The sequence below is a fragment of the Microcebus murinus genome, chromosome 15 (assembly GCF_040939455.1).
Source record: "Microcebus murinus isolate Inina chromosome 15, M.murinus_Inina_mat1.0, whole genome shotgun sequence".
Taxonomy (NCBI): Eukaryota; Metazoa; Chordata; class Mammalia; order Primates; family Cheirogaleidae; genus Microcebus; species Microcebus murinus.
This window is the reverse complement of record NC_134118.1, coordinates 46649485-46676909: the sequence shown is the minus strand read 5'-3', so window position 1 is coordinate 46676909 and position 27425 is coordinate 46649485. Positions and strand designations below refer to the sequence as shown.

At 43.2% G+C, this 27425-nt stretch overlaps 1 protein-coding gene across 2 annotated transcripts; it reads left to right on the top strand.

Annotated features, from left to right (window-relative positions):
* Nucleotides 1-2046: 2046 nt before the first annotated feature.
* MGST2 (microsomal glutathione S-transferase 2) lies at nucleotides 2047-26477 on the top strand. Of its 2 annotated transcripts, XM_012766280.3 has the most exons (5): nucleotides 2047-2323; nucleotides 8072-8171; nucleotides 19972-20042; nucleotides 25596-25677; nucleotides 26240-26477. In XM_012766280.3, the coding sequence occupies exons 1-5, from the start codon at nucleotides 2266-2268 to the stop codon at nucleotides 26370-26372; spliced, it is 444 nt and encodes a 147-aa protein (XP_012621734.1). In that variant the 5' UTR covers nucleotides 2047-2265; the 3' UTR covers nucleotides 26373-26477. The 2 variants fall into 2 exon arrangements, with proteins under 2 accessions (XP_012621734.1, XP_012621738.1); XM_012766284.3 differs by lacking the exons at nucleotides 19972-20042; nucleotides 26240-26477 and having other exon boundaries at nucleotides 25596-25672.
* Nucleotides 26478-27425: the final 948 nt, after the last annotated feature.

Sequence of the window (27425 nt, the reverse complement as noted above, 5' to 3'; positions counted from 1 at the left end):
CTTGTTATCTCACTGTATTGTAGGAAAGAAAATCAAGAATGCAACCAGACCTGGCCCAAATAATTTTAAATATAATACTTGTCTCTCAAGGTTAGTTTAATTTGCAAAAAGAATCATTTATTATATAAGTCAGTCTGTTTCCCCCGTCCATTTTCATCCCTAGCAACCATTTATTGCCCCTAAACAGAATTACCTAGATTCCTCATCTCCTCTAAAAAGAGGTCTAAAAATATCTGGAACCCATTGGGTGGTCACTCTGTGATTCTCCCTGTGTGCACAGTTAATAAAATGCTTCCTTTTATTAATCTGCCATTATTGTGAGTTGATCTTGCAGTGAACTTTCAGGGGGAAAGGGGAAGTTTCCCCTCACCCCCACTTATACTAAGTACTTTTCTAGTGTTTAAAAATACTTTATGTGTTTATTTTACAAACACACAGAACACACTTTCATATGCTGGGTGCTATTTTAAGTGCTTTATAACTATTAACTAATTCAATGCTTATAATAGGCCTATTTCAGTTAAGCTTCCCTTCAGCCCTGATTAGCCCTGTGTTATCAAACTTAAGCTCAAGAGGCTCAGAATCTTGCCCAAGGTTTTGTCATAATGAAACGTTAGGGTCTGTGTGAGGCTGGGCAACTGACCTTCTCATCAGGCACTAGGAGCTCCCGGTGAGGGACTAAATGTTTGTGTGCCACCCCCCCCCCCCTCATTCATATGTTGAGCCCCTGACCCCCAGGCAATGGTATTAGGAGGTCGGACCTTTGGGAGATAATTAGGTTTAGATGAGGTTGTGAGGATGGGCCCCCATGTTGGCGTCTGAGCCCTTATAAGAGGTGACCTAGGAGCTTGCACTTCCTCTCCTCAGTGTGAGGGCACAGCAAGAAGGTGTCCCTCCGCACACCAGGAAGAGCGCCCTCCCTTTCCCAGGAACCCGATCAGCCAGCACCAGGGGCTGGGGCCCCCAGCCTGCAAAACTGTGAGGAATAAGTTGCTGTTGTGTCAGCCTCCTAGTCTCAGGGCATCTTTGTTACAGCAACCTCAGTGACACTCCCTCTAATTGAGCTGAGGGATGGGGCGAGGGAGGGGCCCCAGCTTTGGGTTTTGGGAAGCTATGTCTTTAAAGAGCAAAATAATTGTGTTGACAGAGGGGTGGGGACCTGAAAAACATCATAAAGCCTGTGAAACAAAAGCCACAGGAGTCTGCAGAGTCCAAGGTCATAAATCTAACGTTGACCCCAGACAGCTACAGGGACGCAGGTATTCCTATCCCCCCTGATAAGGACTGAAGCTACCCCCTCCCCTATCTCTGCAGGTGTTGCTCACTCCCCCACCCCGAGAGACCCTCTATAAAACCCAAGGCTTTCCCCTGCCCCGCCTCCACCCAGCTGCACCCAGATACTCAAAATAAACAGCATTTTGCTACACATGAGGCTTCCAGCGTCTCCCTGCTCCAGACCTAACAGGGCGGACTGCTGGCCCTGGGTGGTGTGTGGCCTTGGCCCTGACAGTGGATAGGCCCTGGGCCAGTGTGCTGGCCACTGTTCACTGTGTTTCCTACTAGAGGCTTAACTTAAATATTGGTCCACTTCTTTCCTCTAGGGCCCTCTTCCCCCTCAGAACATGTGCCCTGGTTTATTTTTAAAGAAACATATGGTCGTTATGATCAGGGGAGTCAGGTGAAGCCGGAGGCAGCATGGTACTGGGGATTGGGCACAGTTGGAATCTGCAGACGGGGTTCAAATCCTGCCAATGACTGGGTGAATAAAGTTAGAATTGGCTCAAATTAGTATTTAAAATTTCAGTACGATTAAGAAAGTGCTTCCTTCTTACTGTTGCATGGCAGGTGAGAAAGGTCTCAGCTGGGTCTGGGGAGGGAACAGGGGAAGGAAGGGGCCCAGGGAGTCTGTGAATTGGTGGAGAAAGTGGCTGAACTGCAGTGCTGTTCTCCGAGGGCCAATCCTGGGGCTGAGCTGCAGCCTTGTGGGCTGGCCTGGGCAGAGGCTTCAAGCAAATTCAGGAAGCAACTCCCAGGCCAGATAAGGATCTGGGATCTGAGACTGGCAGCCCCAGACCTGCCAGCCTTCCTGGTTTCTGTTCCAGAGCAAAGGGCACTCAGCCGCTTGAATCGGCCTTTTTTTTTTTTTTTTCTTCCCCAACTTTGTTTACTTGATAAGGAAGGTCAGCCTAGCAAAGTCAAAAGTGCTTCTTATCTTCCCCTGCTTTCTACAAATAGTTCTGTGAACCAGAACGGTTCCTGTGAAAGATGACCGGGAATTCAATCCTGCTGGCTGCTGTCTCTGTTCTCTCTGCCTGTCAGCAAAGTAAGAGACTTGGTGGGGGAGGGGGGGTGCAGGGAAAGTGAGACAGAAAGAGAGAGAGAGAGAGAGAGAGAGAGAGAGAGAGAGAGTGAGTAGGGCGGGAGAGAGAGAGGAGGGCGGGAGAGAGAGAGGAGGGAGGGAAAGAGAGAGGAGGGAGGGAGAGAGAGATCGGTCCAGTGTTTGGGTTTAGACTTGTTTCCTGCTTGCTCTTGCTGGTGGCCTTGGGTCCTCCCCAGAGCAGTCTGCTCAGGGTCGTCAGCCTGCTTAACCTCCTTCCTCGGACAAACAGAGATTGGGAACATTCCAGAGATAATTTCTGTCAACAGGGATGTTGTGGGCCCTCAGAGCTCAGTGATTCTGCCTCATCTGAGGTCAAAACTCACAGCCCAGTTCAAAGGAGCATTAGAAGTGTGCTAATCTGGGGGAAGTGGGGTATAAACATTCATTAGGAGTGTTCCAAAGGTGACATTGTTCCTGCTTCTAAACCTGGTTATGATTTCCTGAGTCCTGATCTTTAATTAATGTGTTTTCTTAAATAAACTGCCTATGGCTGGTATGATTATTAGGTTTAAAAAATCTTCAGAAATATAAGCTTTAGATTAGGTAATTAATTCTACTTTTTAAAAACACCTTCCCACTAGGATTGTTCCATATCCCGACTACCTGGTTAAATAAAGAAGTTTTTCTCTACAGGAGTCACATTTGCTCAATTCTTATTACTTTACTTACTGGGTTAGATGGGGAAAAGTATCTGACCATAAGTGAGCAAGACTTCTTACCAAGTATGCCTATCTCTTTATTTTTCCAAGTGTGCATGTACCAGGAAACAGGGCCGAGCTGAAGAATGCTCAGGTTAATACAAACAGCCGGAAGCATGACTGCACCACAGTTAAGGCTCAAGTTCAGGCCTTCATGCACACGTGGTGTCTTGCCTAGTGGTCTGTTTTGTGAATGTATGAAAATCTTTAACCTTCAAACACCCTTTTTTTTTCTGGAGAAAGCTAGAAAAAAGAGGAAAGACAGGCGAAGTAAAAGGAGATTATTCTCAGTTGGTTTTAATCAACTCATAAGAAGGGAAATAAAACTGAAGCTTTCCAGAAAAAGAGGTGAAATAGCTTTTCCATTCTCATCATGTTGTCCCAATGATAGCCTTGATCTCTTTGAGGCCCCTGACCTGAGAGTGTTACAGCATTTCCCATAGCGCAAGAGGAAGCCAATATACTGAGACAGCAGAGAAACTTTATGTATTTTTTTTTTGGAATTTTACAGATTTAATATTCCATGCTTGAAGAACATACTTAAGATTTTGTAATTTTCAGTTTATTACACAAAAAGGAATTCACTATCAGCCCAAGTTATTACTGTTCTGAATTATTGAGTACATACTGAAAAGACAGAGGGTCATTATCAACATAATATGATGAATGGCTAATAGAGGGAATACTAAGCCAGAGAGAATCTTTACCCAAAGCAACTTGATGGCTTAGGTATTCAGACATCCTGTTTCTCGCCTAAGGCAGACACACTTCCTGTTTCCTCCCTGAACAGGACACTTCCTGTTTCCTCTGTGTGCAGGACACTTCCTATTTCCTCTGTGTGTAGGACATTTCCTGTTTTCCCCTGTGCAGAACAATTCCTGTTTCCTCGCTATGCAGGACACTTCCTGTTTCTCTCAAGGTAGGCACACATCCTGTTTCTCCTGTTTGGGACACTTCCTGTTTCCTCCGTGTGCAAGATACTTCCTGTTTCTCCCATGTGCAGGACACTTCCTATTTTGTCCCTGTATAGGACACTTCCTGTTTCTCTACTGAGACAGGCTCACTTCCTGTTTTTCCTCTGTGCAGGACACTTCCTGTTTCCTCCCTGCATGGGACACTTCCTGTTTCTCTCCTAAGGCAGGCACACTTCTTGTTTCTCCCCTGTGCAGGACACTTATTGTTTCCTCTGTGTGCAGGATATTTTCTGTTTCTTCCCTGTGCGGGACACTTCCTGTTTTTCTCCTGAGATAGGCTCACTTCCTGTTTTTCCTCTGTACAGGACACTCACTTCCTGTTTCCTCCCTCTACAGGACATTTTCTCTCCTGAGATAGGCTGACTTCCTGTTTTTCTCCCGTGCTGGACACTTCCTGTTTCTCTCCTAAGGCAGGCCTGCTTCCTGTTTCTCCCCTGTGCAGGACACTTCCTGTTTCCTCCTTGTGTGAGACACGTCCTGTATCAGAGAAAGATTAATATCACAGGTGCCAATGGAGGAGAGAGGAGGAAGTTCTCAAATCTGTCTCCCCGAGGATTTGGGAGAAAGGATTTTTAAAGATATTTTGGCAGGCAAAGCGCTAGGGAACTGGGTCTGCTGATTGGCTGGGGATGAACTGATAGGGTCTGGAAGCAGAAATTGTCATTTTGTGCTGAGTCAGTTGCCAGGTCGCAAGACCAGTTGAGTGAGTTCCTTGGTATGGGCCACTGGACTGGACTGTGTGGGTCAGACATTCTACCAGAATGCAGGGCCTGGAAGATATCTCAAAAGCTAGCCTTAGGTTTCACAAGGGCGATGTGGTCTGTGGGAGCAGCCAAGAAAGCTAAGAATCTTTATGACCAGCTATGAGTAGTAAGCAATTATAGGAAAGCAAGCTAAGGAACAATGACCGGTTATATACACATTTCCCCTACTATAGTTCCCACTTGTGGCCCTTTACTAATTTTATAGAGGGTGTTTTCAAGAGAACAGAAGGGGTCTTCTACCCCTTGGGGCTGGTGCTGAGTCCAGCTGAGTTTTCCTTCTTGAGGCGGGCTTGGATTGGTGGGGGTATAAAACACCTCTGCTGTTTGCTGAAGCTCCTTCCTCCCATATGCTAGTGTCACAGACCAATGCCTACCGGATGCTATTAGCCTAGAGAAAGACCGCACTTTCAAAGCTCTTACTTATTCACAGCTTCATTTTGAAGCTCTAGGCTCTTGTGTCATTGCTAATTTATAAATCTAGGCTGAGCGCTGTGGCTCACGCCTGTAATCCTAGCACTCTGGGAGGCCGAGGCAGGCAGATTGCTTGAGGTCAGGAGTTCGAAACCAGCCTGAGCAAGAGCGAGACCCCGTCTGTACTATAAATAGAAAGAAATTAATTGGCCAACTAAGATATACAGAAAAAATTAGCCGGGCATGGTGGCGAATACCTGTAGTCCCAGGTACTCGGGAGGCTGAGGCAGCAGGATTGCTTGAGCCAGGAGGATGAGGTTGCTGTGAGCTAGGCTGACGCCACGGCACTCTAGCCAGGGCAACAAAGCGAGACTCTGTCTCAAAATAATAATAATAATAATAATAATTTATAAATTCTAAGAGCACACATCTTTCATTGTTTCCATTTCATAGGTGGAAACAAGACACCAAATGTTTTCTCCAAAGCTGTGAAGCAAGTTAGAAGCGATGGTAATGGCAGGGTCCAGAATGGTCAAGTCCCAATTTCTCCTTCAACAGATACATCCCCTTTCTTGGCTCCAGCTGGGCCAGGGAGCCACTGGCCTGTCCAGATTTATGCTGCCCTAGAAGGATGGAGCCCAGGGCTGAAAACAGTCGGTTCCCCTCCCACTGTCCTTGTCCTCACTCTGCTCTCTCAGGCTGCAGTTAGAATGAGAAAGACTCCTAAGCATTTACACACTTTAGATATTCAGCTACAGATTTTAAATCCTAAACAACAGCTTATTTGGAGCAGAAGGGGATTAGTGGAAGGGAAGCAGCCTGCTTTGAGAGCCCTTGCTAAGCCAGGATCAATATTGACTGACTCCTTGTCAGAGGGGAAGTAGTATCCTGTTTCAGTAGGAAACACATTGCCCCTAATACTCTAGCACACAGAGAGATTGAGGCTACAAACTTGGCATGGAATTTTAAAAGGAAGCCATTTTTAAAACATGAGTGAGTAGGAAATGGTTATTATTGTACTAAAATATGGGAGACAGGGGAGTGGTGGTGGAGAGAACTGATAAGAAAACGACATTGGAAAAAATAATCCAAAGGGAAATAATGGATCCTACAAGTTGATATGGGGTGAAAAGAGGGAGAGAAGGACAGAGGCAAGAACTATTTAGGTTCAGAAATGGAAAGAGGAGGAAGTGTGGGTCTGGAAGTGGAAGAAGTCCACAGTCCTAATCATCAGAGAAGGCTATCCTGGGCATCAGCGTTGATTAACTAATGCAACTTCTGGATAGCAAATGAAAGAGAAGAAAGTCAGACCGTTTTATAACAGGGAAACTGAGTAGGGATGGAAGCCATCATCCCTCAAAGTTTTCTTGTGCCCCAACCCAGTGCTCCTTCTCATCTCCAGGCAACCACTGGTCTCCTTTATGTCACTATAGTTTGATTTGCATTTATGAGAATATTATATAAATGAAATTATAGAGTAGTACTTTTTAATTCTTGCTTTCATTTAGCATAATTATTTTGAGAATCATTCATGTTTTATGTATCAATATTTTTCCTTCCTCTTTTTTTAAAAATTTTTTTTCTTTTCTTTTTTTGCCTCTAAAGGGAGTTGATACAGTTGTGTCCTTCCTCTTTTCCTGTTGAGTAATGTCCCACTATATGGATGTATTACAATTTGTTTATCCACTCATCTGTTGATGGACATCCATATGAGTCAGGGACCCCAGAGAAACAGAGTCAATGCACACACTCAGACATAGACACACACAAAACAGATACACATACACGCACACAGCTTTTAAGGAATTCCCAGTGTGATTGTGGAGGCTGGCAAGTCTGAAATCTGCAGGACAGGTTGGCAGGCTGGAAATTCTGGTAAGAGTTGATGTTGCAGTCCCAGAGGCAGAATTCCTTCCTCTTCAGCTGATCTCAGTCTTACCCCTTACGGCCTTCAACTGATTGGATGAGGCCCACCCACACATCGAGGGTAATCTGCTTTACTCAGAGTCTACTGATTAAATGTTAATCATATCCCAGCAACATCTAGGCTGGTATTTGACCAAATAACGGGGCACCATAGCCTAGGCCACGTTGACACATAAAATTAACCACCACAAAGTTGTTCCTAATTTGGGTCTATTACAAATAAAGCTGCTGTGAACATTTGTGTACAAGTCTTTGTTTGAACTTATGTTTCCATTTCTCGTGGGTAAATACCTATGAGTGGAAAGACTGAGTTATATGGTTGATGTAAGTCTAACTTCAAAATCCCTTCCAAACTGTTTTACAAAGTGGTGGTACCATTTTACATTCTCACCAGCAGTGTAGGAGAGTTCTAGTTGCTCTTACATCCTTGCCTGTCTATCTTTATTAATTGGTATGATTTGTCATTTTAATTTGAGATATTCTAATAGGTATGTAGTGGTATCTAATTGTGGTTTAAATTTGCATCTTACCTTTTTTTTTTTTTTTGAGACAGAGTCTCGCTTTGTTGCCCAGGTTAGAGTGAGTGCCGTGGTAGCTCACAGCAACCTCAAACTCCTGGGCTCAAGCAATCCTCCTGCCTCAGCCTCCAGAGTAGCTGGGACTACAGGCATGCACCACCATGCTCGGCTAATTTTTTTCTCTATATATTAGTTGGCCAATTAATTTCTTTCTATTTATAGTAGCAACAGGGTCTCGCTCTTGCTCAGGCTGGTTTCGAACTCCTGACCTCGAGCAATCCGCCCGCCTCAGCTTCCCAGAGTGCTAGGATTACAGGCGTGAGCCACCGCGCCCGGCTGCATCTTACTATTGACTAATGATGTGCCACATCTTTAACACAACGTTCCCCTTTACTTGCAGGTTATTTTGCTTTGCATGTCGGAAAGGCAAGATTAAAATATAAAGTAAAGCCCCCAGCAGTCACTGGGTCACCAGAGTTTGAGAGAATATTTCGAGCACAGTAAGTACTGCTTCTCCTACCCTTCAGGGATCTGTGCCTGCCACAGATTCGCAATTCCTGACTAGGGGGAAGAGGTATGGGTAATACCCTGCATTCAATTGCAACATCTACTCTTCACAGCCAAGACCTTTCTCATAGTCCATGAAGCTTGGAGGGTCCAGTGCATAAGAGTCTCTACCCATCTGTATTATGAAATCAGCAGGTGTATTTACAGAAAAGGCTGAGATCTTAGGAGGGACTGCGATGTCCCTCATGACAGATTGGTTCAAGAGGCCCCCTCCAGCCCCATGAGAGTACAGTAGCTTCAGGTTAGATAAGTAATGCTAGAATTTTCTATCTTGATCTCTTCCTCTCTACTTCAAAACAGAGGTGGGTCAGTATCATCCACTGTCCATTCCTCCAGGAACCATTTCATCAAATCAGACGCCTGTAAGAATGAGAAAGCTTGTCAGATCACATGGAATCGTAGTGTTTTTGATCATCTTGTGCTCCTTGATTTTTCAGACCCATACAGAATGTTCCACCATAAACACCACGAATTTGCCTGCTCCAAGATGCTAGGGTTTCCTTTATATTTCATCTCCCAAAACTAAGTGCTTTAAAAAAAAACATCGCATGTATCACCATTGATATATTGCTGGGTTCTTTCGTTTACATTTTGGGATTTTTCATTTATGTCTACAAGTGAGATTGGCCAGTACCTTTCCTTTGTTTTATGGTTCTTGTTTCATTTCGATATCTAGATTGTACTAGTTGCAAATGAGTTGGAGGATGAACCGTCCTGTTCTATTTCCTCAGAGAATTTTAATAAGGTTAGAAGAATGTGTTCCTTCAGAATTGTGTAGAACTTGCCTTAAAATAATCTGGGACTTATGTTTTTCTTGTGGAAAAATTTTAAATTATGGGAACTCACATTCTTTAATAATTCTTGGGCTAGTCAGTCTTTTTATTACATCTTGAATCAATTTGGGCAGGTCATGGTCCTTGAGATGATGACACTGGTCTCTTGATTATCCACTTGCCCCAAGGAAGATTTTACAGACTATTCTCTAGGCTTTAAAGTGTGGGGTAAATACCACTAGTAGTACACAGATTACTTTTAAGAGGTGTGTGTGTACTTGATTTTAAATAACATGAACCACATGATGAGAAGTCATTCCCATTTCAGGGAAACCACATTTCAATTGTCTTTAAATCCTTATGGTTATGTCAAGTGGAAAGCATTGGTTTGGCACCAGTATGTCCTATCAAATATAAATTGATATTTATTTTTACCAGAGGAATATATTTACATTACGGGAGTGGGTGTAGCTAAGGAAGAAAAAGAGGACCAAGCATTGAACCTGGAGCTCTCTGGAATCAGGAGGTCAAAACAATGACAAGGGTCCAGCAGAGAGATCTGAGCAAAGGAGATCTTAGAGGCTTTACTCAAATGTCAGGTGGTTCTTGACTGTGCAAATTTGAGAAAGAGGCAATAGAGAGTGAGCTGGAAGCTCCAGGCGCATGGCTGGGGCTTGCTCAGTGGTTGGCTTTGTGACAAGGTGATTGCTCAGGAGGCAGCTTTCTTTGGGGATGTAGCTCATCTTCTTCTGGAAGTAGAGAAGTTTTCTCTCTAGAGAAAACTCTTTAAACTTTCTTCGGGGTTGGGAAGAGAGAGGTGGGGATAGGTATAAGAGGCCTGACTTTTGGGAGTGCGGCAGGTAAAAGCAGGAAGGTTTTCCTGCGGTGCCATGTGCGGATTCTCCCTGTTTTCTGTGACAGCTTTGCCCCCACCCTCCATGGTTCCTGGGGTCCCCCAGAGATTCTCTGGTTCAGTTTCTCCAGACACTAAACCTCCCATCTTCTGAGATGGGGAGTAGAGGTGGGCTGGAAGGCGGAGGTGGAAGGCTGCTAAGTCTTCCTCACGCATTCTTTCAGCCAGTCGTCTGTTCCAGCCTTTGGGACCCAGGGCACCTGGTGTCCCCAATTCCTAAGCCTCTCGACAATCTGGGGTAAGGATGGTCTCAGTTTTCATTGGGTCTTTCTTTTGCTGGCACTTAGGCTTCAAACTCAGCTACTGTTCCTCCGTGTGCCGTCCTTCCTGCGGAAGTTTGCTCCTGTTGCTCTTCCACTCATGTCTTCTCCCTTTCTCTTTGCTTGGAGGACTTGTATCTATTAATATTTTATGTCTTTACTAGAATTTTAGTGAGGCTTCAGGAGTGAGAAGAAATAAACATGGGTTCAGTCATGTTTAGCAGGAAGAAGTCTTCATAGTATGTTCTTGACACCCTGTGAACACCCGTTGTCACACTTGGAGACTTCAACCGTCAATGGCATCTAACTAAAATTTAGTGGCTTTTTGTTTTCATTGGATTTATTTTTATACTTATCTCTTATTTAGAAAATGATACTCTTTCTTCACCATGGCAATGATATAAAATTTCTTGTTTCCTAATTTAAGTTTTAAAATGTTGATTCATAGAAAAATAGAGAGTGGTACATGGGGAGGGGGCTAACAGGTTGACAGTGACAGATGAGTGCCTGAAGTTGAGTGATACCATACTATTTATAAAAAGCATCACAGGAGGAGATTCCAGATCTTCCCATTTTTTCTTTCATGATCTGAGAGCTTTTGGGGGAGCGCTGAGTGTCCGGCAGGCTAAATTCCTGGGCCACTTCTCGGTTCCATTTTCATTCTCATAGTTGCCACAAATTTGATTTTCTTTGAAGTTATTGTTCTCTCCCTCTTCTTGTGTATGTGGACTCCTCTTGTCCTAGGAATAAAGCTGGACACCGTTTCCAAATATTTTTCTTAAATTGCTATTCACAAAATAAGTGTTGTATACACACTCAATTTCCTTGTTGGAAACATTTTGCTCTGTGTGATTAATCACAGCAGAACAGAGAGGGGCTAGAATAGAATAGAATGACCAAGAATCAGGGGGAATTTGGAGCCATGAAATAACTTGGGGGCCACAGCAGTTTTCCCCCTGGTTTCTCTCTGAAGGGTGACTGGGGATGGCCCTACTGCCTTCTCTGAATTTCTTCTTGGAGATTCCCCAGCACTAGCCCAGTTCTTGCCTTAGATCAGGCGTCCTCAAACTACGGCCCATGGACCACCTGCGGCCTGCTGAGGACATTTATCTGGCCTGCTGGGTGTTTTTGCCACCACTGCCTGTCCTGCTTAGCGGCCGACTTGTCTCAGGCCCACAGTGCGCATGTGTGGAATGTGCACCGCACTCTCCAGCGGCCCTCCGATGGTCTGAAGGACAGTGAACTGGCCCCCTGTTTAAAAAGTTTGAGGACCCCTGCCTTAGATTCTAAGGTTTAGGATAAATCTGGCCAAGCCAGATTAGATTCATAGCTATTCGAGCCATTTAGATTTTATCTCCAGTACTTAGGGCAAAATTCCCTGGGACAATCAGTACGTTCCAAAGCTTGCTTGGGTATCTATTCTTCTCTTCAAGGGTAGGCTCCACTGAGCTTGGCAAATCCCTGGAGAAGGGATGCACTTTCTTTTCTGACTCTCCTGGACCAAAGCATGAGTCCACCTTGCAGGAGTGGGAAACCTACAGCCTCAAGGCCACATGTGGCCCCCAGATCCCCAAGTTGGGCCCGTCAACTGAATCCAAATTTCAGTTGGATTCAGTAAATTTCAGTAAAATTTGGATTCAGTCAAAAGGCTGCACTCAAGCATCCATCCAGAAGGTCACATGTGTTCCTAAGGTCACAGGGTCCCCAAGGCTACCACAGAGATGTGGCCTTTTCCCCTGCCCTTTCCTCCTGCTGCTTTTGCCCTCAGTATGGCCAAGGAGCCCCAAATTATGACTAATTCTGTCTTTATGTGGAGCTTGATGTCTCATCGTCACTTCAAGGTCCACTGTTTCTCGTTTGAAGATCACCTCAGCAGAGCTGTTACGAAGTCCAGCCTTCCTGAGTCGGCAGCCCAGGGCTCCTTCTCGACAATCCCCATTCAAATTCCTCTTCCATTCCCACAGGGAGAGGCCTCACCGATGACTGTCTCTAGAGTTTTTCAGTCCTTTGCCAGGATACATTTTTTTAAAATTGTGAAAATGGTAACTATAATTTCACCAAGGGCCACTCCTTTATGCTTTTGCTAAACTTAGAAAATTCTATCTTGTCTAATTTGAGCACCTTGATCCCTTTAGATTAAAGGCTTTTATAAAATCTAAAAAGTAGATCCAAGCAACAAATTGATCTTCTTGCAATTGAAACACATTTCCTCTGATTCTGTCTTCACTGGAAGAGAACAGCTGCTGACCTCACTGCTTTTCACGTGCTTGAGGACCACTAGGAAGCACCCTTTATCTTCTGTGTTTTGGGGAGAACTCGCTCTTCAGCTTTTTTCTTAAGCATTTAGAAATTTGGTTGCTCTCTTTAGACTCAAATTTTTAATATTATTCCTAAACCTGGACTCTGTAAGTATATATGATGTCCCAACAATGGTTTCATCAGTGCTGCATCTCTCATAAGAGAGACTTGCTTCTTACTTAGTTTTTGTGAAATATACCCCTATTTGCTTAACGCCAAATTATTCAGTTTCTGTTCCAAAATTAACCTGCCAGAAGGCACAAGTAAACCCAATCATCATGAATCTTGGTACTCTTTAGAAATATTAGCCTCTTCTCTATTGCAGTTTAGTATTTTTCCATTTCATTAACTTTTTTTTTTATTTTTATTTTGAGACAGAGTCTCACTTTATTGCCCAGGCTAGAGTGAGTGCCGTGGCATCAGCCTTGCTCACAGCAACCTCAAACTCCTGGGCTCAAGCAATCCTCCTGCCTCAGCCTCCCAAGTGGCTGGGACTACAGGCATGCACCACTATGCCCGGCTAATTTTTTCTATATATATTAGTGGGCCAATTAATTTCTTTCTATTCATAGTAGAGATGGGGTCTTGCTCTTGCTCAGGCTGGTTTTGAACTCCTGACCTCGAGCGATCCACCTGCCTCGGCCTCCCAGAGTGCTAGGATTACAGGCGTGAGCCACAGCGTCCGGCCCATTTCATTAACTTTTTAAAGTCATTTTGAATTCTGATCCTGAAATTTAGAAAGTAAAACTAGTAACCTTAATGTGTGTCTTTAAAATTATGGAGAAAAGGAAAATTCACAAGGACAGTGATTTTTCCAGTATTCTGCAACTCTAGGATTACAGGACTGTGGGCCACTCACTTTTGCAGTAAGTGCAAAAAAGCGAAAAAAAAAAGAAAAGAAAAGAAAAGAAAAAACTAAAGACAGTGAACACATCCCTATGTTTCTTACAAGTACAGGTGGTCCTTGGGTAATGGACGACCCAACTTACAGTGTTCTGTACTCAGGAATGGGCTCCCAAATCTCCCCATAAGGATAATTTGTAATTCAATAATTAAATTAATAAATCGGGAACTAGTTTATTCCGTGCATGTAAACACACCCACATGCTGTAAGCAGATCATGGGTGCAGCATCTTTATGCTAGTGGCTAGTCTCATTGTTTACTTATTTATTTATTTTTTTGAGACAGAGTCTCATTCTGATGCCCAGACTAGAGTGCCATGGCATCAGCCTGGCTCACAGCAACCTCAAACTCCTGGGCTCAAGCAATCCTGCTGCCTCAGCCTTCCGAATGGCTGGGACTACAGGCATGCACCCCCATGCCCAGCTAATTTTTTTCTATATATTTTTAATTGTCCAATTAATTTTTAAAAATATTTTTAGTAGAGATGGGGTCTCGCTGTTGCTCAGGCTGGTCTCGAACTCCTGAATTTGAGCGATCTTCCTGCCTTGGCCTCCCAGAGTGCTACGATTACAGGCATGAGCCACCGCGCCCGGCCTAGTCTCATTGTTTATGTGGTCACTTACACACAGCATCATTTTTATTTTAACTTTTTAATTTGATTCTGTGAGTTTGTGTCCACGCCTATGACCATGCCTCCAAAGCAAAGGCCCACTGGAAGTCCAGGGGAGCCTGCACTGAAGAGAACAGTGATAATGGTGGAAATGAACGTAGAAATAATTAAGTGTTTGGAGAGAAGCCAGGTGCCATCATCATTGGAAAACATTAGGCTTCAGTCGCTCAACTATTGGAACAATTATGAGGGATAAAGTGAGAAAAATGGAACATGTGAAAGGCAGTGCTCCAATGAAAGCATCAATTATTACTAAGCAGCATAGTGGATTAATTATTGAAATGGAAAGGTTATTATTGATTCAGTTAGAAGATCAAAATAATCGTAATTTTCCTATTATCCTAGTGTTGATGCAACATTAGGTGTTAACTTTTAATATTCTTTTTTTGAAATTTCTTCTATCTAACCTTTTTGTATGAGTTTGCTTTTATGTTCTGTTTGATTACAAGAAAGAGCACAATAGTTTCTATAACTTATTACAGTACAGGGGTGTTATTATTATTATAGCATTACACTATATTATTATTATTACCATGTATGAGTCATTCTAGTATTGTTGTTATTATTGTATGTGTGCCATTCATCAGGGATCCAAGTTACATACAAAATCCCACCTAAGGACATTCTCAGGAACATAGTTTATCCATAACCTGGGGGACCCTGTATAATCATCTTGGACATTAGCTGAAAGCCCTAGATGTCCTTATCCACTGCATTATTATAAAGGGGCTAGGGAGCTCCAAGGTGACAGAATGACTCTCAATGATGAACTCTTCAAACTCCAGCATCCTTTACAAACACCAAACCGTCTGTCACACGAACCAGGTGATTCTCCAGGTGGTCAGGGGACAAAAGGCAGCTGGACTTTGGAGGAACAGAAGTCCCACTCCCATGCCTGCTCGTCCTGCTCCTCAGCAGTGCCACTGGAGTGGGTGGTTAGAAGCGTGCCCTCCTGCCACCAGCTGCAACCTGCCTGTTGTGTCCCCACTCCCGAGTTACTTGGCAAGGAACAATTTCAGCAGTTACGAGTCTTTCTGAAAAGATTAACTCCAGCAACCTCTCACCCCCAAGCCTTTTCTGAGCCTGTTAACCTGTTGCTCTGATCCCCACTTGGTGTAATAATCCGAGACACTGCCTGGGGTCTAAAGTCAATGGCCCAGGGGCGGGTCACCCCCTCACAGTGCCAGCAGCTCGCAGTGGTGTGCAAGCCCACTGCTTCAGAAGCAGCCACCTAAACAAGGGGAGAAAGAAAAAGAAGCAAACAAAAAACTTGAAAGAGGAAAACCTCCTTAAAAAAACCTCTTTTGAGTTGCCTTGTCTGTTTTCATTTTTAAGAAGATATACTGTGAGCATGGCATTAGAGATGTTCTATGTCTCATCAAGTTTTCCCTTTGGAGAATGTTTCAGATTTTCTGAACAAGGTTGGCAAGCAAAGTTGCATGTTGTGTGTTCATTAGAAATCTGTCAAACAGAAGAAATATTCAGAAATGTTTCAGGCCAGAGGCCTCCCAAGTGATGTGCACATGCTGAAGGGATATACTAAGTGATCCAATGGTGAAAACCCAATCTTTTCATTGTTATTTTGTGTATTTTCTAATGTATATGATTTTCCTTTCCAAGCAAATATATTGCCTTTGTGTCTTAGTCTGTTTTGTGTTGCTATAAAGGAATACCTGAGCCTGGGTAATTTATAAAGAAAAGAAGTTTGTTCGCCATACGGTTCTGCAGGCTGTACCGGAAGCTCAGTGCGGGCACCTGCTCAGCTTCCAGTGAGGGCTTTTGCGCTGTGTCACAACAGGGACAAGGTCAAAGGGGAAGTGGGCACGTTCAAAGTGGGACCAAACATTATGACAGCCCAATCTCACAGGAATTACTCCATCCCCTACCCCTAACAAGTGCAATCTCGCGAGAGCGAGAGCTCGCTCTGGTGGGAAGGGCACCAAGCCGCGTGTGAGGGGTCCGCACCCATGACACAAACACCTCCCGCCAGGTCCCGCCTCCAGCACCACCACACTGGGGATCACATTTCAACACGAGTTTCGGTGGGGTCAAACAAGCCCTATCCAAAGCATGATGTGGTGCTCGTAGATAAAACCCAAACGTTCAGTTGTTTAACACAGGGGACGTTTGTGTCTCGGCGCACCCCCCACCCCCCATGGGGTGTTCCTGGGCGGTGCCTCCCATTGGCCGTGGAGGCCCAGGCTCCTCCCACCTTCTTCCTCCGTCGCATCCAGCTCCTCAGAGTCTCTCCTTTCAACCAAGTGTGGGGAAAGGAAATTTGGCATGCCAGCTACTTAACCATTTGGCCACACGTGACATGCGTTACTCACTTTTCATTAGCATGAAGTAGCTCCACCCAGATCCTGCATTGCAACAGCTTCCACCGCCACTGCCAGCTCGCCCCGGCTGCCTCGGCTGCAGCAGGACGCTAGCCTGTCTGCATGGGGCCGTGCAACTGGTTAAGGGCCATGCCATCAGAAACACTGGAGACTGGTGTTGAAGGGACTGCCAGATTTGGAGCTGCCAGGCCACAATTTGATCCTCCTTACCCAATGGTATGAACTTTGTAGTATTAACGACCGGGGACAAGACTCAGGTGGTTGGGACCATCCTCACTGCCACCAGCCCTCAGGACCAGGTGGGATCTGCAATGGCCATGTGTCCTGAGCCCACACAGCCCAGGATCCTCGGTACTGGGATGGACAGAGAGGGGTTTCAGCAGCTTTAACTCCTTAATCTCCACCGTGTCTCCAGACTGTCCCTGAGAGTGAGGAAGTTTTTCTGGGACTTTACCAGTTTTAGCACTTAAAGCTCCATGTCCCCCAAGAGTTCCCAGTTCCAGAAAAACCCAGATAGTTTACCTGGGACTATCCTGGTTTTAAAATGGGAGGTTCCACGTTCTGGAAACCTCGTCAGCTCAGAGGTGGCTGGTCCCCTACTATCCTTCCAGCAAAGCCTTTTCTGTCATTATCTCCTGTGTAGAGTTTGAGGCCCATGGTGACATCTGCTTATAACAAAGGATACGCTTCTCCCTAACCTTTTTATGAGAAGTTTCAATATCAAAAGAACACAGGGCTACTGTGCAAAGGGGGTTCTAACCAGGAAACAAGTAGACGTGACCCGTTGTCCAGGCATGGTGGCACACACCTGTAGTCCCAGCTACTTAGGAGGCTGAGGCAGGAGGATCGCTTGACTCCAGGAGTTTGAGGTTGCAGTGAGCTGTGATGACACCACTGCACTGTAGCCAGAGTGACAGAGCAAGACTCAAAAAAAAAAAGAGAGAGAAAAAAGAAAGAAAAAGTCCTAAACAAGCAGACTTTTATAAAGGATAAAGTGGGCTGCTTTTGAAGGTGCTCTAATAAAATCTCATCACAGCTAACTTTGAATTAAAATATGTTGTTCAAAAACTTAACCAATCTTTACATTTGGAATAATTTAAGGCGTATTCCAAAACTGAATAAACAATGGGACAACCGTGTTGTTTACAAAAAGGATCATATATAATTCCGACGAGTGTGGAAAGACTAGAGCTCTGCTGTTCTCTTTGACGTCATGGAAAACTGTTCTATGTACTGAGCCAAGGAAAAGGAAATGATGGGAAGCTGTTTATTTTTTACATAGCTGGGATAATTCTGGCCATACAAATTCATAAAGCATCTTTTCACTTAACCTATCATAGCTGCTTACAAATTTAAACAGACATTAATTAAAAGACAACCATCAGAAGCAAAGTCATGCCCAGGATGGGAAGCAGCAGAACGAAAAACCTCGGTGACTTCTTGGAGTACTAGAAAGCCGTGGCTGTGGTTTATGACAGTGTTGGCGTCAGGCTCTAGACAAGACATGCCTTGGGTCCTTAGGTGGCCTGTTAGGCCTTAATGACAACAGTCAGAAAAGGAAGAAGAAACACATTTTTGTGTTCGCATCATCCATTGCTCACTTTCCAGGGGACTGGTGGCCACTCTCCTGGCCCTTGAATATCTGTGCGGGTGGCCTCACTATTGTCTTGCTGATGGGGTTAAAATTTTCCACTTGTGTCTTAGTACTCTGCATACTCTACATCCGCCATGGTCTTTATATGAACATCAAGTTTGTTAATTATGCATTTTTTCTTACCCAGCTTTAAGAGACAGTTGAGTTATTATTGGGGAGCTTTGTCCCATATAGAGACAAAGCATAAGCTAATAAGCTAATAAGGTTGAGCTGACCTATCCACAGTTTCTTGCGGAATTATGGAGAACGAGGAAAGAAGTACGCTTTGCAATCATGCTTTCTTTTCTTCATTAAGAAAAAAAAATCACTCATGGTGACTTGGGCCAAAAGACCCAGGTCTTCGATAACCAGCATCAACTGTTTCTGGGTCAATTGCCTCATAATCTTAATTAAGTATTCAAGCTTTAAGGTTTATTTAAGGAAGGATGTGGGATCATTTATAATCTTACAGGTTATGACTCTTCCACCAGGATCTACTGAAGACCTCATTACAAATTACATTGAAGTTCTTTCTGGGGAGATATTGTCAGCAAGAGTTTAGTCAACCTACCCAAGATCACTTGGGGGTGTAGCTCAGGAAAGAGGATGAATATATAATTCATCTTCTTTTCTCTTTGCTAGGTGTAGATGAATTAATTATAGTTCTTAGAGAACTATTCTCTTTTGCTTAAAATAGTATCATATTTTCTGTCCAAATCTTGTATGAATAGAGGCAATTTGGCTTAACAGTAGGACAGGGCTTTGGAATCTGAAGATGGACACTGTCTACGTTTGATTCTCTGCAATGTATCAGTCAGGCTTAACTTTCTGGCCTTAGTTTCTTCCTCCATAAAATGGAAATGAAATATTTTTATTCATTTACTTCAGGAGGTTTTAGGGAAATTATTATTATTATTATTATTATTGTTATTGAGACAGAGTCTCGCTGTGTTGCTCGGGCTAGAGTGCCGTGGCATCAGCCTAGCTCACAGCAACCTCAAACTCCTGCCTCAGCCTCCTGAGTAGCTGGGACTACAGGCATGCGCCACCATGCCCAGCTAATTTTTTCTATATATTTTTAGTTGGCCAATTAATTTCTTTCTATTTTTTGTAGAGACAGGCTCTCGCTCTTGCTCAGGCTGGTCTCGAACTCTTGACCTCGAGCGATCTTCCTGCCTCAGCCTCCCAGAGTGCTAGGATTACAGGCGTGAGCCACTGCACCCTGCCTAGGGAAATTATTTAAAGATGATTTTTTAAAAATTATTTTAATTTCTTTAGAGATGGGATCTTGATCTGTCACCCAGGCTGGAGTGTATTGGCACAATCAGAGCTCGTTATAACCTTGAATCCCCTCCTACCTCAGCCTCCTGGGTAGGTAGGACTACAGGTGAGCCAGCCTACCCAGCTAATTAAAAATACATTTTTTTTTTAGAGACGGGGTCTTACTATATTGTCCAGGTTGGTCTCGAACTCCTGGCCTCAAGAGATCCTCCTGCCTCAGCCTGCCAAAGTGCTGGGGTTACAGGTGCCAGCCACCACTCAGCTGACCATTTTTAAATATTTCGAGTAACTCAAGTAGAAGGCATTAGATGAGAGGGAATTTTTTTTAGAAGAAATCTGTTTACTATAAATTGAGTAATATCTTAAGTTCTTTAGATAAGATACAGAGGAGTTCCTTAGACCTGTCTTTTGGAACAGAGCTACAACTCACTTCCACTACTGGCAACTTACAGGTAGGAGAATAACTCCCGACCCTGCTTTGAGGTTTAAACAAGGTTTGAGTCCCACTCATTTTAAATGTAAGGATCACTTAAGCTCGTTATGTAAGTTCTTATATTATTTTTGTTCAGATAGACTGTATATTTACCTCCAGATGAAAAATCAATACTTTAGTGTATAGTTTTTCTCATAAAAATAACTCATGTCCTTATTTTTTCCTGCAGACAAAACTGTGTGGAGTTTTATCCCATATTCCTGATCACATTGTGGATGGCTGGATGGTATTTTAACCAAGGTAATTTTAAAATACAGTCAACTCTGTTCTAATGACGACTGTAGTGCTTTAAGCTACTAAGGAGCAGCTATACAACCATGCAGGTACTAACCTTGGAAACCATTTTAAACAAGATAATCAGCGTCTGTGTACATCAAAAAGTGCTGTGTTGCAGACATGCTAACTTTGGCTTCATTTCGATTTAATTTAATAATTTTCTTAAAAACTTGGAACCAACTATATGCCGGGCACTCAAGGAACAAAATGACATGAGCCTTGTCTACAAATATAATCTACAGTTGACCCTTGATTAATGCGGGGGTCAGGGGAGACAACCCCTCATGCAGTCAAAACTCCTCATAATCGCTTTTGCCTACTTCAGACTTAACTGTTAATGGCCTACTGCTGGTCTGAAACCTTAGCATAACATAAACAGTCGACTAGCACATATTGTGTATGTTATATGTAGCATATACTGTATTCTTACAATAAAGTAAACTTGAGAAAAGAAAATGCTATTAAGAAAATCATGGGCATTTATTGAAACCTTAAAATCTGTACCCCCATAATATGCCGAAATAAAAAAAAAAAATCATACAAGCATCTAGAAGCTAAGAAAAAAGAAAAAAATAAATAAAAATAAAAATAAAAAAAATCATAAGGAAGAGAAAATATATTTGCTATTCATTAAGTGGAAATGGGTCATCAAAAAAGTCTCCATCCTCCTTATCTTATCACGTTGAGCAGGCTGAGGGGAGGAGGAAGAAGAGGGTTGGTCTGGGTGTCTTGGGTGGCAGAAGCAAAAGAGGCAAAGGAGGTAGAAGGGGAGGCAGAAGAGGCAGGCACACGAGGTGGAACTTCGTGGAAATACATCACATTATAATTTACCCCTGACTTTTTTGCTTTTTCATTTCTCTAATGTTTCCATACAGTACCAATCCTTCTTCCACTATTTGCTCTAGTTTCAGTGCCCATATCATAGAAGGGTCCAGATCATAACAGAAGTCAAAAGCAGTTTGGAATAATCGAAACCCTTATGCTAGATCATCTAATGTCAGTTTGTCTCTGGCACTGCTTCTTCTACATCTTCTTCCTCATGGTCTAGCACTGGTTCAGAAGCTCTCAGCTCCATTAGGTCATCTTCTGTTCATTCCTCCAGGGTGGTGTCTATTAGCTCTTGAATTTCTCCAAGATCCACATCTTGAAACCCCTCACTCCTCACCTTGTTTTCCATATCCACAATCTCTTTCATGATTTCCTTGGTTGGCTCTGTCATAAAGCCTGTGAAGTCATACGCAACATCTGGACACAGTTTTCTCCAGCAAGAATTTATTATTTCAGGTTTGATGGCTTTCACAGCTTTTTCTAGAACAGTAGTGGCACCTTCCATGGTATAATCCTTCCAGACTTTCATGATCTTCTCTGTATGGGCGTTCTCTTCTGTAGTGTTGACAATCCTTTCTATAGGGTACCATATGTAATGAGCCTTGAAGGACATATGACTCCCTGATCTAGAGGATGAATTAGATGTCGTGCTTGGGGACAAGTAGACTACTTTGATGCCTTCAGTGTTGAAGTCATGGTTCCAGGTGGCCAAGGACATTGTCCAATATCAAAAGAACTTTAAAAGGCAGTCCTTCATTGGCAAGGGACTTCCTGACTTCAGGGACAAAGCATCGGTGGATCCAACCCAGAAAAAGGCTTCTCATTGTCTAGGCTTTCTTGTTATACAATCAGAAGACTTGCAGCTGGTGTTTACCTTTTCCCTTAGAGGCTTGGGAGTTAGTAGCTTTATAGATAAGGGCAGTCTTGATCATAAATCCAACTGCTTTTTTACAAAACAGCAGAGTTAGTTTATCTTTCCTGCCTGAAATCCTGGTGCTCACTTCTCTTCCTTCCTAATAAATGTCCTTTGTGGCATTTTTTCCCCTGAATAAGTTACTCTAATTTGCATTAAAAACCTATTTAGGCAGATATCCTTTATCCTCAATAATTTTCTTAATGGCATTTAGGAACTTGTCTGTTGCTTCTTGGTCAGCGGAAGACCAAGTGTCAAGATAGCTGCTTCTTCTGTTATCAAGATATTTTCAAAGCCAACTCTTTTTTTAAAACTATCAAACCATCCTTGGCTGGCATTAAATTCTCCAGCTTTAGATCTTTCACCTTTCTTTTGCCTTAAGTTGTCATATAGTAACTTGTGCTGTTTCTTGAATCATTATAGTCTATGGGTATGTCTTTCTTATAGCAATTCTTCACCCACATAAAAGCTGCATTTTCGATAGGAGATAAAAAGACATTTCACAACAAAGAACAGGGTTTCGGGGCCTGCTGATGTAGCTGCAGTGACAGCTTTACACATTTCCTTTTCTTTTCTTACAACGGTACTTACGCTGAATTCACTTATCTTGAAATGGCGGACAACCACAGCTGCTGACCTCAATTTATGGTACATATCAAGCAATTCAACCTTTTCTTGTAATGTCATGACTTTTCTCTGCTTGGGAGCACTTCCGAAATCACTAGTGGCACTGTGTATGGGACCCATGGTGTCAGTCAGGGCTTATGGTATTGCACTAATCCTGATGAAAAACAGGTGAGAGCCATGAGAAATCACTTTTAAAGAGATGTACAATTTATTGGCGAGATGAACCGGTCATACAGAGATGATGATGTCTGAAGTGGATATTCACAACACTTGAGCTCACAGCAATAGCAACAGGAGGTGGCTATGAAATTATTACAGCACTATAGTATGAACTACAGTTAATTTTATGCAGTTAGGATTTAACAGTACATCTTTACATTTGCTCACATTTCTCTCAACTGTGAATGGTGCCATGCATGGTCTGTGTGAGTGTAAATTTTGATAAATTTTAACTTTTTATAAGATTTGTGTATATTTTATGGTGGTAAATGATGAAATACACAAGTATCTACATATATTTTATGCATTCATGGCATACCTTTTTCTTAATTTTTTTTCAATATTTCTAGGCCATGTGGTTCATTTGTGAGTTTTGTCAAATTGCTTCAAATCTCCAAAAAATTTTCCAGTATATTTATTGAAAAAATAATCCATGTATAAGTGGATCCATGCTGTTCAACCTTGTGTTGCTCAAGTGTCAACTGTAATTCTAATTTAACTAAAGAAACAGAACATAGAATTAACAATTTACCTTAATGATTATAGCTAGTATTTATTGAGCCCTTACTGTGTGCCAGGTACTGTTTTTAAGTTTTATATACATAGTGTCTCATGTATTGATTTACAGGACTTAAAACCTTCATATGAGGTAGAGTTTAACTCCTACTTTACTGGTGAGGAAACTGGGATACAGAGAGGTTAAGCAATTTGTTTAACTCGATATTTACCAATGGAGGGAAAATTTCCCTTTCAAGTACAGAGCAGGGTCCATAGATATTTATACCAACAACCCACGTACCTTTTCTCAAGGGTCCGCAAGGCTATAGCGCTACTGTTTGTACAAAGCAACCACAGATACCCACTTTCTGTTTGACTAGCGTATCCTTGGTGAGCTGAGGGCTTTCTCCAAACTCTGCCTGTTCATTTAATAGGAGTCAGGTCACCACCTGCTACCTCTGTTGGAGACATTCAGTCCCCTTTGCTTTCTGGTAGCTTTCATTGTCTCATCTGGGTCTGCACTTGATTGCTAAGATTTAAATAAACCAAATCCTAGCAGCTTTCAAAGGCAACCCCATCACTCTCTTTTTTGTCATTTTTTACTGTCAACTGACGGATTTCAGATAAAATGTCCTTTAGAGGAAGACTTCTTAGCTTTATTCCAACTCATACTTGTGTCCCTTAAGGGCATGAACGAAAGCGGCTGTTCCTTGTCGTGTAAGAGCACATTAACAGCTAATCAGAAAAGTGCCTTTTGATAACGGGACTCTGTCTCTGCCATTGACCCTTTGGGTGTCACCGTGACGGGCTGAATGAGGCCGACTGCCTGTCAGGGAAGGATTTCTTGGGTATCTTGTTAAAATTTTCTTTTCATTCTTTCTCATCCGGAGTCAGTCACCTATTAACTGCCCCTGAACCATTCTCTTTGGCTTTACAGGAGTGATTTGCTAGGGAATCTCCAACCTGAGAGAATACTCAGGATCTTTCCACCCCCTCAGTCGCCAGCGGGTTCTGCCACCTCTTCTTCCCCAGCTCTTTCTTGGCCCCCTCTTTCCCGCCTTTGAGGCCCCAAGGCAGACGCCAGCCCCTCTGCAACCTTCCCCTACGCCTTCCACAGGCAGCTTTCGAGCTCCTCTCTCTCCATCCCTCTTCATTTCCTCCACTGCACTTTCAAGTTTGGACTTTTCTTCTCATCTTCTGTTTGTTTGTTTGTTTTCTGTCTTTGCTGATAGAATATAAACTCTATAAAGTCAGGGAGCTTGTGTCTTTTTCACTGCTAACCCCAATCCTTAGAGTAATACCTGGTGTATAGTGGAACCCAAAAAACCGGTGTGACAAAATAAAACAGTAACTTTAATTTTATGCAGCATATCACAGTCCCACACATAGACTCCCAAGGTTTAGAAAAAGAAGGCTGTGGCATCTTGCAGCTGCTGAGGAAGAGTGTCCCTCACATAGGGAAGACATTGATATTTTTCAAGGCACGGGGGGGTGGAACATCATTATATTGTATTTTACATTTCTTTCTTTTGGGATAAAATTTACATATGGTGAAATGCATAAACCTTAAGTGTTCTCAAGAGTTTTGAGAAGGGTACACACCTGCATGACTCACTCCCTATTGAGATGTAGAACATGAGCACCACCCAGTCAGGCCCCATCCTCACTCCCAGATGCAAACACTTCTGGTTTTTTCATCATTTAGTTTTGCCTGTTCTAGAATTTCATGTGATTGGAGTCGTAGGTATCCCTGTGTAATGCTTCATTCACTCTCCAAAATCCTTTTGAAATTTCACCATGTTGTTATAAATGTGTTTCTTTTCATAGCTGAGTAGGATTTCATTGAATAGAATGTTACAGACTCTAGCATGGTGTGGTTATCCATCCTCCCATTGGGCTGTTTCCAGTTTGGGTCTATTATGAGTAAAGGTGCAATGAATGTTTTTGTACCAATCTTTCTATCTACAGGTGCTTGCATTTCTCTTGGGTAAATGCAGAGGAATGGAATTGCTGGGTCAAAGGGTCTGTTCAGTTTTGTAAGAAACGACCAGAACTTTTCCCACAGGGGCCATACTATTTTGCATTCTCACCAGTGATGTATGAGGATTCCAGTTGCTCTGCATCCTCAACATTCTGTTATTCTTTTTAAATTATTCTTTTTAAATTTTAGCCATTCTGGTGGACATGTAATGGTGCCATCTCATTGTGGTTTTAAATGGCACTTTTCTGATGTCGAATCATGTTGAAATATTTTTCATGTGATTATTGGCACATTTGTTTACCTTCCTATGTGGGTTACAAGTATTTTGTCAGATATATGTTCTGGATACAAGTATTTTGTCAGATATATGTTCTCTGAATATTTTCTCAATTTTCATATCACATCTTAAGATTGTATTCTGTGCCTTTTATTTTTTTTTCCTCCTCTATAGTTTTTGCTACCTGTCTGGGTCTGGTGTACGTATATGCCCGTCACCGGTACTTCTGGGGATATTCAGAAGCTGCTAATAAAAGGTAAGGAGATCCCAATAATTGTGTACTTATGCAAAAGTAGCAGGCTAAAATAAAAAAAAAAAAAGAAGAAAAAATAGAAAAAAAAAAGGAAGAAGAAGAAGAAGAAGAAGAAGAAGAAGAAAAAGTATCAGGCTGAAGTGCGGGTGAGCTTTCTGCTCCTGGGAGGAATTAATAGCACCGAGAGTTGTGGTGGCAAAAATGATCCATGCTGCCTGAGGCCAAGACTTGCCAGGCCACACACAAGTAGATGTGAGATGGGAAATCATGGGCATAAAACTGTGCACTGCTGCAGGCTCTCTAAATCCTTGCAAAACAATTGCATTGTCTCCAGAAGGTTACCACGGAAATACCCTGCCCAGCCTTGCCAGTCCTATCAATGTTCAAGGCCACGCACCTCCATGGCTGGGCAACCCCTTTCAATTTATATGATGAACCAAAATTTTCAAATGGCAAAAACACGGGGAGTTCTGGGTACTATGAGCAATGAGCAGCCCGTGTCGGGACTCCCGCCTTCCTCATCACAGCCCAGTCTGTCATTTCTCTCACTGTGTCCACCCTGCAGGATGACTGGTTTCCAGTTGAGTCTGGGGACTTTGGCCTTGTTGACTGTCCTAGGTGCCCTGGGAATTGCAAACCACTTTCTGGATGAATATCTAGACCTCAACATTGCCAAGAAACTGAGGCGGAGCATCTAACTTTTCTCTTCCCTTTACTTTAATGCTTGCAGCAGCTCTTTACACCCTGAAGGTAATATGGTGTGTCATTAGTTAAATAAATAAATAAATACATAAAAGTCTTTATTCTGTGTTTCTTGCAATGGCTTTGTAGAAAAACACCCGTTAGAGAATACATTTCCTGTTGAAGAACTGAGATTTGCTCGGGGTGGGTGTGTCCGTGTCACCAGTAGAAGCGTGTTGAGCCCTGGTCTTGGAAGCACATGCTGCTGAAGTCATGACCAGCCCCATGCGTGTGCTGGGCTTCCTGTGGGCCACCGACACGCCTGCCTCTGACACTGCTTCTCTCTCCGTGGAAAGCTCCAGACCGATGCTGACCAGGCAGTCGAGGCCCCTTCGTTGCCTGCAGGAAAGCAACAGATGGCTGCACATGGGGGAGATCAGGTAAACACTTAAGAGTATCCAGAGAAGGGAGTCATCCACTAATAGCACAGAATGAATCTGGCTGTGAAAATGTACTTCACAAAGAAAAAAAGGAAAAAGGAAAAAAAAATGTATCATTGCAAGGAACCACCGAGGGACCTGTGCTAAGTGGATATTCTCCCCTGGGCAGAGGAAGGAGGGTCCTGCTCGCGGCTGCAGGATCTGGGCTGGGTTTCCCCGCACACCCTGCGCCCCCTAGACTGTGGGCTGTGAGGCAGCTCTCGCTGCAGCAGAGCTGGGCGGCTCCGACTCCCACGTGCAGTCACCAGCCGGCACGACACTCTTCTTTGTCTCCTTCATCTGTAAAATGGGCATGACTCTACCTCACAGCCTTCAAAGACCTTAGGGAAATGGAATTAATGATGAGCACACACAACACATTTGAACATCAGGAAAAGAGCCCTCTGTCAGTTTTTCCAAAGAAAATTGGACAGCCTTGAATCTGGTGTGGGCATCGTCAAAAGCTGTTTAATGGGATTTTTCTTTCTTTTTTTGGAGACAGAGTCTCGCTTTGTTGCCCAGGCTAGAGTGAGTGCCATGGCGTCAGCCTAGCTCACAGCAACCTCAATCTCCTGGGCTCAATGGATCCTC

Excerpts from the sequence above, each read along its gene's own strand:
- MGST2 (XM_012766280.3), top strand. The coding sequence starts at position 2,266 with ATGACCGGGAATTCAATCCTGCTGGCTGCTGTCTCTGTTCTCTCTGCC. Across the intron at positions 20,043-25,595 it reads TGGATGGTATTTTAACCAAG|TTTTTGCTACCTGTCTGGGT; the intron begins GTAATTTTAAAA and ends CCTCCTCTATAG. Across the intron at positions 25,678-26,239 it reads TCAGAAGCTGCTAATAAAAG|GATGACTGGTTTCCAGTTGA; the intron begins GTAAGGAGATCC and ends TCCACCCTGCAG.